The sequence below is a fragment of the Protobothrops mucrosquamatus genome, unplaced genomic scaffold (assembly GCF_001527695.2).
Source record: "Protobothrops mucrosquamatus isolate PMUCROS unplaced genomic scaffold, P.Mucros_1.0 scaffold781, whole genome shotgun sequence".
Classification (NCBI taxonomy): domain Eukaryota; kingdom Metazoa; phylum Chordata; class Lepidosauria; order Squamata; family Viperidae; genus Protobothrops; species Protobothrops mucrosquamatus.
Genome location: NW_015387049.1, coordinates 103,595 through 114,991, shown reverse-complemented (window position 1 = coordinate 114,991; position 11,397 = coordinate 103,595). Strand labels below are relative to the sequence as shown.

At 41.8% G+C, this 11,397-nt stretch overlaps 2 protein-coding genes across 3 annotated transcripts in view; both read right to left on the bottom strand.

Moving 5' to 3' along the window:
• Window positions 1-1,762: 1,762 nt before the first annotated feature.
• Window positions 1,763-6,736, bottom strand: GPN2 (GPN-loop GTPase 2). The gene is made up of 6 exons (XM_015818719.1): window positions 6,725-6,736; window positions 5,829-6,263; window positions 4,728-4,884; window positions 3,212-3,372; window positions 2,491-2,621; window positions 1,763-1,921 (listed from the first exon to the last, which is right to left on the bottom strand). The coding sequence occupies exons 2-6, from the start codon at window positions 6,243-6,245 to the stop codon at window positions 1,825-1,827; spliced, it is 963 nt and encodes a 320-aa protein (XP_015674205.1). The 5' UTR covers window positions 6,246-6,263; window positions 6,725-6,736; the 3' UTR covers window positions 1,763-1,824.
• Window positions 6,737-8,693: 1,957 nt separating this feature from the next.
• GPATCH3 (G-patch domain containing 3) overlaps window positions 8,694-11,397 on the bottom strand; it is an 8,724-nt gene continuing 6,020 nt past the window's right edge. The window contains exons 6-8 of one of the 2 annotated variants that reach the window (XM_029284638.1): window positions 11,263-11,384; window positions 10,459-10,586; window positions 8,694-9,128 (exon numbers count right to left, since the gene is read on the bottom strand). In XM_029284638.1, the coding sequence (XP_029140471.1) occupies window positions 8,915-9,128; window positions 10,459-10,586; window positions 11,263-11,384 (464 nt within the window). In that variant the 3' untranslated portion in view covers window positions 8,694-8,914. The remainder of the gene's footprint in view (window positions 9,129-10,458; window positions 10,587-11,262; window positions 11,385-11,397) is intronic. The other variant, XM_015818730.1, reaches the window with a different exon arrangement.

Below are 11,397 nucleotides of genomic sequence, written 5' to 3'. Positions count from 1 at the left end.
TAAAAAAAACCCACCATAAAAATATCTGCAGAGTTATTATCTAGAATGTAAGCAATTTAATTTCCCTTTCATAATAAAATGCCAAGAGCTGTGCACCAATTTTCATAAGTTGCACAAACAAGACATAACACCAGAAGATGTTTCTCCTTCTATCAATTTGGTACAAATTACAACATGCAGTTCTATCCTTTAAGCATCTTTACTGCAATGATAGAATGCTTGCTTCATTATTAAAAGGCACAGTGTTTCTATTACATTCTTTCTTTTATAACTTTATTTGATCTTGAAATTTGAAATTTTCCTCTCCGCATCTATTAGCATACCTATCTCCTTAGATGGCACTTCATATGTGTACAGGTGGAATAATTTTCCAGTTTGTGCTTAAATAAAAATTGTTAGCTTAAAAAAAAATGATATACTGTAGTAAGTGTTAAGTGCCCTACCAAGAAGAGTTACAAATCCTTTAGAGCTATTTTATTTAGAAATAAATGGCAAGAGGAGAGACATGGTGATACACAAAGTACGCTTCATGGGAAGAAAGTAATTCAAATTAAAGTATTTTCTTTTTCTTGTAAAATGAGAATCTAGGGAGGTTCAATGGCAATGAAAGATTTGAGATGGATTAAAGAAGTATTTCTTCACATCTGTGCATAAAATCAGTGGGTCTAACGATGACACCAATTCAGGTTTTAAACTAATTATACAAATCCAGCAGAGTGAAAGTTTCAAACTCTACTACAGGAAGATGTTACTGTACCCATATCGATGCGGACTTCTTAAATGAATGTTTTTCGAACTTGGCCACTTTGATGTGTGGACTTTAACTCACTGACTATGAGTATGGCCTTAACATGGCACTATCTTGGAAAGTTAGTGCCTTGACTTTGCCAGTAGTAGCCTGTCGACTTCTAGGTTTCCACTAACTTGGAAGACATGGCAATAACCATGGGTATTTGATGTTTTTGGCCTGATTCAGTCTGGCTATATATTTTATATTGTAGTCTTAAAACATCTGCAAATGTTGTTTTCCTCTTCTACCCCATATACTGCAGAGGGAGAAGTCACACTGCTCCAAGCCTGTGTCTATATAAAATATCATACAAATGCACCAAAGTTTGAAAAAGAAAGTGCGAAAACTTCTTTATTTAGCATTCCTCTCTCCAAAATCCAAAATCTTTGGCAGCACCAAAAAAGCCTGAAAAGATTCTCTTCTCAACAATATCCAGATTCCATGTTTTCCCTCAGCATCACAATTCAAAGCGTCCAGAAGGTAGGGCCTTGTTGGGAACAGACCACCAAACTCTTAAGAAAGTGATCTGTGATAGGACAGAGAAGCTTTCCCCATCAATGGCCTTTGAGCTGATGGCCAAGGCATATTATTGTCAAGAGGCCCCTCCAAAGCATTTGGAAGGCACCAAGTTGTGGAATGGTAGCAGAGAGAACTCTTAACACTTCTCAGCAAAATAAAGCAGGATAATGCTCTGAAGGAGACACATTGCTGGGAGTTGAAGTCCAAAAGTCATAAAAGGGCCAAGTTTGAAGACCCCTGTTCTAGGACAACAACTTTGTTAGCAATGAATAGTCATCTCTTAACTAGCAGGTGCCAAATCATATCGCCTTGCCAACTATACAAGTTTCTTATCAGAAACATCTGGGTCCTCACTACACCACAATTAGAAGGAACCCAATAGTGGTGGCCTGCTCACTCCTGCACCAAGCCTGGGAGTACCACAGAACACACACACACACATGCACGCACGCACGCACGCACATCCCTGCTGTTCTTGCTGGGAGACCATTTTGGGCAGGCTGATCCACCCTCCTTCAGTGGCTGCCATTACTGGCATGTTCCATGTCTAAAGTTTCCTGCTCCACCGTTTTCTCCTGTGGCTGCACATACTTCTCCTGGACTGCCAGGGTGCTGATGGAGGGAGAGTTAAGGAGAAAGGAAGCCCAAAGGCATTAAAGAAAGGTAAGCTGGTCTGTCTGTATCTGCTGACTGGCAGGACAGACATCTGCATATACAGGTAGTCCTCGATTTACAACAATTCATTTAGTGACCGTTCGAAATTACAACCGTTGCAGCATCTCCAGGTTCATGTGACTAAAATTCAGATGCCTGGCAACTGACTCACATTTATCGACGGTTGCCACAGTGTCCTGTGACCTGACAAGCAAACTCAGTAGGGAAGCCAGATTCACTTAACAAACAGGTTATTAACTTAACGACTGCAGTGTACTACCCAAAATGGTGGATGGAATAAAAAAGAATCATTTGTTATATGGAGCAAAAGCATGAGAAGTAATCAGGCAATTTGAGAGGGCAGGGCTAGGTGCAGCACACAAGACAATTGCTACCACTGGTTTAAAATGCTCTTTAAATGACATCACACAATAAGCAGGATTCCCCAAACCTCTGCATTTCCTAAGGCACAGAAGTAATCCACAGCTTCCAAGAAAGAGGAAGGCGAGAGAGAGCAAAAAGGATACGATGTAAAATGAAAATCAGCTCCCATTGCTGCAGACATCAAGACGTTGAGATTTCTGTGTTCAGAGTCCCCAAAACAGTAACCGTTGGCTTTGTCCACTGCTTGCATCACACACCGCATGCTTTCTTTGTCCTGAAACAAGGAACCATTAGAAACAGGTCATGCCCCAACTGATTTCTCTGCCATATTTCATCCCGTTTCTCGCTAGCCTGATTAATGGCAGGCAAGTCCCAGCAACAGTTTTAATAAAATGAATCCTCTGAGCTGTCTCTTACATTCAGATCTGAAAGTTTTCTTTAGGAAGGACAAATTGAAATCACACTGCCATGAGGTTATAGTTACCAAATGCTGGAATAAACAAAAGAAAATCACCCAGGAGTTTATATTATCATTCTATTGACCTCAAACTATTCCCCATTCCTTAAACATTCTGCTCCATAACAGCATTTAGTCAGAGGCACACCCACTGGGCACAGACCTTTTTAGCTCTGTTTTGACCAGTTGTGAGAAACTGTCCTCACAACTGGTCAGTTTCAGAATTAGTTATCTAGATTTGTTTATTTTTTACCTCTTAATCTCATTGGTTTCCTTCTGCACTAACAAATGTATGTCACACCTCTCTCAAGCACAGTTATTTGCAGCTCAAGTGTAGGTAAAAATAGTGGAAGGAAATTGATGGGTATTACCAAAGCTTCATCTGTTCCTCTCCTTGGCTTGCTTACCTGGATATTGAGAGGAACAAAAGAGACCAGACTGTAGTCTTCAATCACTCCCACCAGCTTCTTGTTCAGCCGTTGGTAGTTCTTGAAGAACGGATCTGAAGCCAAGTGATCCACTAAGTAGGACAGATCAAGAACTTCTGTGTAATAATCTAGATTAAATGCTGTAAGGCAAATGAAAGGGGAAATAAATCTTCACATAATAACAACAATAGTTGGAAGAGACCTTGGAGGTCATCTAGTCTAACCCCCTGCTCAGGCAGAAACCCCTATACCATTTCAGACAAATGGTTGTCCAGGCTCTTCTTAAAAACTGTGTTGGAGCACCCACAACTTATAGAGCCAAGTTGTTCCACTGATTAATTGTTCTGTGAGGAAATTTCTCCTTAGTTCAAGGTTGGTTCTCTCTTTGGTTAGTTTCCATCCATTGCTTCTTGCCTGCCTTCAGGTGCTTTGGAGAATAGCTTGACTCCCTCTTCTTTGGGGCAGCCCCTGAGATATTGGAACGCTGCTATCATGTCCCCCCTCATCCTTCTCTTCATTAAACTAGACATACCCAATTCCAGCAACCGTTCCTTATATGTTTTAGCCTCCAGTCCCCTGATCATCTTTGTTGCTCTTCTCTATACTCTTTCTAGAGTCTCAACATCTTTTTTATATCGTGGTGACCAAAACTGGATGCAGTATTCCAAGTGTGGCCTTACCAAGATGTTATAAAGTGGTATTAACACTTTACGTGATCTTGATTCTATCCCCCTGTTAATGCAGCCCAGCACTGTGTTGGCTTTTTTGACAGCTGCAGCACACGGCTGGCTCATATTTAAGGGATTGTCCACTAGGACTCTGAGATCCCTCTCACAGTTGCTACTATTGAGCAAAGTACCCCTTATACTATACCTATACATTTGGTTTTTCATGCCTAAATGTAGAGTCTTACTTTTTTCAATTCATAGAATAAGGAACAAGATAGTCTGTAATTTCTTATAATACGTACATATTGGACAGAAATTTGATAGCAAAATCTTTTTTCTGGAATATGAAATGCCCCAATTATGGAACTGTTGCAATTAAAAGAGGGAGAGACAGTTTGGTGTAGTGGTTAAGGCATCAGACTAGTTCCTGACCTGGGAGTATAAAGCCAGCTAGATGATCTTGGGCCAATTAATTTTCTTTTAGCCCTAGGAAAGAGACAACAGCAAATCACTTCTGAAAAACCTTGCCAAGAAAACTGCAGGGACTTGTCCAGGCAGTCTCTGAGAATAGTTAGCCCTTCTTTCAAAACAAGTATACTTCTGCTATAAAGATTTGACTTAGACTAGAGTAGTAATTTATCTATGAAGTCTTCTGACTGACAAGACCTTGGATAAACTTCTCCGGCAATCACCCAACTGTAAGTGAACTATGGCTACCCTCAACTGACCCAGGGTGGATTACACACATCTTCTGATCTGATGTGTAATGGGTCCTTAGTAATGTCTTTAATCAGACCCACAGTTCCCCAAGGATCGCCTGCTCTCACCTAACTTCCCATACTGCTGGATGAGGTCCATTTTGGAGAGGATGTTGATGTGGGGCAGCTCCACGTGCAGCATTGTGGCGAGGGAAGTGCAGAGAACAGAGATGAATTTGCCAGGATCTGTGCAGTAATGAGAATCTACCAGATGAACAGCAGCCAGCTATGAAGGGCAAACAAAAGGGTAGAGAAATTAGCATGCTGGCTGAGGATTTCTGGCAGTTGAAGTCCACACATGTTAAAAGTTGCTAAGATTGAGAAACCCTGATTTAATATATGCAGTTACATATACAAAAAACGAGGCTCTGTCAGGAATGGGAATAGAAAGTTGTAGTCCTTCAGATGACCCTGAACTAAAAGCACTCCCCTTATACTGTTCACACTGAGTTTTAGCAATGTAGTGAGCCATAGATACAAACTCTATACTACATCTTCTAAAAGAGATTTAAGTTTCTAGTAGTATTCCAAAGATACTTTTTTCACAAGGCAAGTGGACTTTATTTTTTCTTTGAAGACGTTTTGCTTCTTGGGTGAGACACGAAACATCTTCAAAGAAAAAACAAAGTCCACTTGCCTCGTGACAAAAGCATCTTTGAGATAACTATGACCTGGATGACTTGAGAATCTCCATAGATGTTTCTAGTAGTATTTTAACAATATTTTGATGTAAGGTGGAAAGTAAATAAAGCATAAGGAAGATTTTCAATTTGAAACTGAGGTGTAGAACCCCAAGATTCCTGGACTCTGGTGATACCACGAATTAACACATTAAATTAGACACATCCATTGCATTGCAGGTGTACAATAGAGACTGACTGTTAAATACAGGCTAGCAAATCTGCCTTAAGTTTTCTCTCTTTGCTGCTATCTAGCAGTTGTCTGGATTTTTAAGGTCCAGATCAGCTCTAGTTGAATACATCTTCTTTTCAAGCTCATGCAATTTCTACCAAACATTACACACATAAAATGCATCGTATTTTACAACGGCTTCATGATTTGTCACTGGGAATTGAAAGGGCAGCTGTTATCAAATACAGTCACTGTGACTTGGGACAGGTTGAGGTTTGGCCTTTAGAAATGCTCTCGCTTCCTCTGGACCAAACATACCCTGAAATTCCACTTAGCAAGTTGAGCAAAGATGTTTCTCAATGAACTATGATGGGTGCAGAGCTCCACTTGTCCGGGGCAATCAAATAAGAAGTAATGTCCTTTCAGTTGGTCCAGTTTCTCCTGTAGCCAGTCAAAATTCGCCTCTAGGTACTCCATGCAGTAGATTAAGCCACCGTTGGGGCCAAGTTTCAAATTCTCCATCACATCAGACAAGGTGATCAGTTCAGAGATATCTACAGCACACTGGAACGGAACCCCTTCATTTGCTGGGTCCAGATTCACCACAGCAACCTTGCGCCCAATTGCAGACAGGAATTCCTGCATGCCATGACAATAGGTGGTTTTTCCGGAGCCGGGCGGCCCAATCACTACCTGACCGAAGGCTAGTGATGGCTGCTTGTCGGTTTTTGACATACTGCAGGTTTCTTTCTCCTAAAAGTAGACATCAGAAAGAATAAGACCAGTAGGCAGGGATGAGTCCATACTATTGATACCTGTGCTATTCACATTAAAGAAAACAATTCACACTTAGGGTACAACACACACACTTGTTTGATAAAACCCGTATTACATTCCCACATTACGCAACTTTTGCAAAAAGACTGGATTGGAGAGGAGGGCTGGGAAGGGCTCCTATGGGCAGGCGAGGCAAGAGCCACAGCCCCCTCTCTGCCCCCGTCTTCTGGGCCACCCTTCGGCTCAATGCGCCGCTCCGGGCTCGCTGCAACCGGGGGAACGCCACGCCGTGCGGGTTGGCGGCGGACGGTGCAAAAGCCCTCCCGGTCCCTCCGATATAGAGCTAGGAATGGATCCCGGGTTGCCTCCGAAAGTCACCCTCCATCAGCAAAACGACCGTTTTGGATCCGCGTATCCTAAAGTCCCATAGGATTCACCTGGGATTCTGCTATTGGTTCCTTCTACCGGCCGCTTCCGATCATTACCCCGAGAGATGATCACGCATGAAAGAGCGTTTCTCTATACTCTCTTACTTCTACGGTACAACCGCGGAAGCTGGGATTGGCCGAGGAATAGCAGGCTGGCGCTCTATCTCGGGCTGTCTCTATGGTAAGTGGCGTCTAACCAGGCTTGGAAAGAGAAGGCGTATCGTAATGCAGTCATTGTAAGCGAACGACGGGCGCCACCTGCAGGATGGGAAGTGCTGAGACAGGGCCAAGGAATGGAGGCTGTAGTTCTTTTTTTTCATTCGCTAGGCTCCCTCTAGGGGTGGCCAAGAGGAATAGCAATGAGCAGAAAGAAGGAATACAGGGGTCCTTGGGGGTTCTCTGAGCGTGGCTGTTTTCTTGTAGACGTTTCATTACCCAAACTAGGTAACATCATCAGCGCTAGTGCTAACCTAGTCTAATTAGTGTTACCTATTTGGCTAATGAAACGTCTTCAAGAAAACAATCAGGCTCAGAGAGCACCAGGGACCCCTCATGTCAACATTCTCCTTTAGAACAGTGGTTCTCAACCTTTTTAATGCCGCGACCCCAACCGGTCGTAAGGCGAGGACTAAACTGGTCGTAAGTCGAGGACTAAACCGGTCGTAAGTCGAGGACTACCCAACCGGTCGTAAGTCGAGGACTTTCCCTGCCCGGGAGCACCGCGCATGCGTGGTTCCGCCCCCTGCGCCGGCCGAGGCGTAGCTGGCAAGCGGCAGAGACGGAGCAGGCCGACCACCAGCTGGCCCAGCCCAAGGGAGGTAAGGCACCCGCTGGAAAAGGGGAAAAAAATGGCAGACAAAAAAATGGCGGACAGCCTTGCTTGGTGACCCCCATGAAATGGTCGATCGACCCCAAATGGGGTCCCGACCCACAGGTTGAGAACCACTGCTTTAGAACGAATACAATAATGAAAACAATGACAACTTGAAGATATTCTATTTGCAAGTCACAAAAGGAAGAGCTTTGCTGCTAGTTTGCCACAGCAATAACGGTTAAAACAGTGTTTCTCAACCGTGGTGACTTTAAGATAGGCGGAACACTTGGCTGGAGAATCCTGGGAGTTGAAGTCCACCTATTTTAAAGTCACCAAGATTGAAAAACACTGGGCTAAGCAATTATATTGTAATTATAGCAATCATTTCCCATTAGTTTTGTTTGTGATTAGATTGCTGGCTTTTTTAATGCTTTAATATTATGTAATTAACTGTAAACCAGTCAGTCTTTGGAAATGGCGCTGCATGTAAACTGAAGTATTGGCTAGAGAAGACCTGGACATTTTATGGCTCCTCAGCCACATCTTTGTCTGTCCCTGTCCCACCCATGGGAGGTCAATCGGAAATTACAAATCAAATGTAAATAAGCATGTGCCATGGATCCAATACAATTGTATTGCTTTTATTTTGAAGGCAACATTTCCCCCCCAATCTATGTATGTGCATAGGTGCATGCCTATGCATCTTCAAAGCCCTACTGGTTTGGTCCTCCACAACATCCCAGTTTCTCATGTGACCATGTGGGAAAATTAACTGCCCACTCCTGGGCTAGAGGGACAGACTATAAGAGCAGTGATTCTAAGTAAAAACATAGAAACCACCTATACCAATTCGTTTTACTTTTTTGTTGTGTCTTTCAAAATTTTACATTAACATTGTTGTTAATGTATAACTGTGTCAACCGAAAACGAAGTGAAAATGGCTTCTTTTCAGTTTGTTGCAGAGTTGACACTAGAGTTCAATCGTGTTGGTCAAGTTTACTCCTCTTTTAGTCAGAGTATAATCACTGCTCTTCAATTACACCATATACTAGGCCAAATACCCTTCATTGCATAAAAGACGTATGCAGGACACACCTTAAGTCAAGAATGAAAATGCAAGATTTCATGTAGACCTATTACAGAGTAGAGTTATGTGAACTGTAGATCTGCAGAGGTGGGATCACCAATTACCTTTCAATTAATTTTATAGTAAAGTATCAAGAAGCAGTATCGGGTATTTTTCTTTTAATATAAATAATTAAAACCTGCTCTGGCTTTGCTATACCTCTTTTGTCTGCTAATGTACAGTAATAAAATTATATGAAAAAAATTGTCCATTGGAAAAGCTGACACAATCGGAAAGTCCTTCCTTCTTGGCCAGTCCTTCATGCAGAACTGGAATTCTCCTGCATGCCGTGCCTGGCTTGGACAAAAGACACCTCTTGCCGGTACTTCATACTGATTGGCAGCTGACGCCGAAGAAGCTGATCTTCTGAGTCCACAGGATGAGGGTCATCATAGATGGTAGAAATGAGAGCGTAGCTGTCCCTACGTGGATTCTTGGGTTTGATGAAAGTCTGGAGTTTCTCACCATGATACCTAAAGAAGAGCAGAGAATGAGTTGGTCTTCAGAGACAAAGCAAAGAGTATCAGTTGCCTTCAGCTCTGCTCTGAACAATATTGTAAAAAGTACATTGGAGAAAATTTTCTCCCCAAATCTAGCAAATAAAAAATAATACAATTGATGCAATCCTTTTGTGATCCTCATGAATATTCTGTAGGGCCGTTGTTCTGAAATCTGGCACAGAGGTTTTTGCGTATTAGCATTTATATACGTTTAGTGTGTAAATATTTGCAGAAATTGATATGAAAAAACAGGGATAACATTTGTTGTAGGTTTCAGTTAGGTATTTTTGGGAACGAAAAATATTCTATATGTTGCATTTAATGACTCATACAAATTCCATTTACAACCACTACAAGAGTGATTAAAAGGTCCATGGAAATACCGGTAGCAATTCCAAATATTAAAGCATCTTTGGTGCCAACAGTTAAAACATCCACAAAAGGAAAAATAAGCCAACAATAAAACATTCACAGTATAAATACTTTGATCCTAACAGCACATACCAAATATATATCTGAATCACATGGACAATTATAACCAAAGGGACAGTCATCCATCAAAAGTCCTGCAGAACACTTTGGAACTAACAATCTTCCAGAAAACCTGCAATGTGCTGGCCTGTCTAGTTATCATAAGGCGAGTTATTCCACATTGTTGGGATCCAATTGGAGAAGCCATCCAGGGTTTTGTACGTCAACTTTTTATTCATCTTTTAGTTTGTATTAGCTTTCACTGTTGTAATTATAATATTTACTGAAATTATTCTATATTTAAAAAGTTTTTCCCTACACAGGAGTCTTCAAACTTGGTCCTTTTATGACTTGTGGACTTCAACTCCCAGAATTCCTCAGCCAGGCCAAGTTTGAAGACCCCTGCCCTAACACATGGGAATATTATTATTCCTATCCCTTGTTAAAAAAAATACTTCTATTTTTAGGATGTTCCAATGCATGAGAATGTAGAGAAAGCTGCAGTGAAACTAGTTGTGTACATAATGCAACTTTCTCTTATTTTAAAATTAGCATGGAACTGAAGGCTTATGTCAGTTTATTCTTATAAACAGCCTTTAGTGCAAGAAAACTACCTCCCAGATATTTTGATCTGCATTTTGCATCATACTCAGACAGCAAGACTGTAAGTGCTAGAAGATTTCTCCAGAATGCCAGACTGTTTCATGTGTTTTTCGTATTTTCAGCAAACTCCAGAGACCTGAGACCACCAGCCCATTCACACGTGCAGAGCTGGATCTTTATGTGGAAACCCTTAGTTGCACTTATTTTGAAAGAGACCCTCATCACTTACCCCAAACCTCTTTTGCATCGGGGATTCCGGCCCTCATTGTCTAAGGCTTCAGCCATTCCCGAGCTGCTGCTTCCCAAGCCAAGACCTTCGGTCCAGCCCTGTCTTTCCATCACTTTTCGGCCAAAGCCCTGGCACAGAAGGAAAATCAGTTCTAAAGCAACAAAGCACTGATGCCAGAATAAAGAGAGGAATCGGGTTTTTAAAGAAACAGTGTAATCATTATCAGAAGCACACAGGCAGTTCTCAACTTTACGACCACAACTGAGCCCAAAATTTCCATTGCTAAGCAAGGCAGTTTTGCCCCATTTTATGACCTTTTGGCCACAGTTGTTAAGCAAATCATTGCAATTAAGTCAACAATATGGTCATTAAGCAAACCTGGCTTCTCCCATTGAGTTTGCTTGTTGGAAGCCAGCTTGGGAAGGCTACAAATGATAATCAGATGACCACAGGACAGGGCAACTGTCATAAACACATGCCAGTTGCTAGGTAGCCAAATTTTGATTGTGTGACCATGGGGATGCTGCAATGGTCATAAGTGTGAAACCCAGTCATATGTCACTTTTTTCATTGCCATTGTAACTTTGAATCGTCACTAAATGAATGGTTGTAAGTTGAGGACTATCTGCATCAACTTTATTAGGGGCTACACAACAGCAGTCATTCTCCTGGCCTCTTGTGCTGTAACCGCACATTTCGTTAATAGCTGCAACAAAACTGTTACCTCAACAACTGAATGAACGCTTTTCGGTATCTGCTCTGTTTTATTTTAGACAAGTAATATATTCCCACTTCTGTTCTCACCTTGGTATATTTTTCAAAGTTCCCAATTCGTTGACCCAGGACAGACCCATCTTCTACACCATCCCGGAGTCTCTGTTCAAATCGCATCTGTACCAAATCTTTAGCATCTTTGTCACCACCATCTAGAACGAAAGG

What these genes read in the sequence shown, in the direction of transcription:
- GPN2 (XM_015818719.1), bottom strand. Translation starts at nt 6,245, where the DNA reads ATGTCAAAAACCGACAAGCAGCCATCACTAGCCTTCGGTCAGGTAGTG. An exon ending in CCAGCAGTATGGGAAGTTAG is followed by an intron (nt 3,373 to 4,727) that starts GTGAGAGCAGGC and finishes TTTGCCTTACAG; the next exon opens with CATTTAATCTAGATTATTAC. An exon ending in TTGTTCCTCTCAATATCCAG is followed by an intron (nt 2,622 to 3,211) that starts GTAAGCAAGCCA and finishes TCCTTGTTTCAG; the next exon opens with GACAAAGAAAGCATGCGGTG.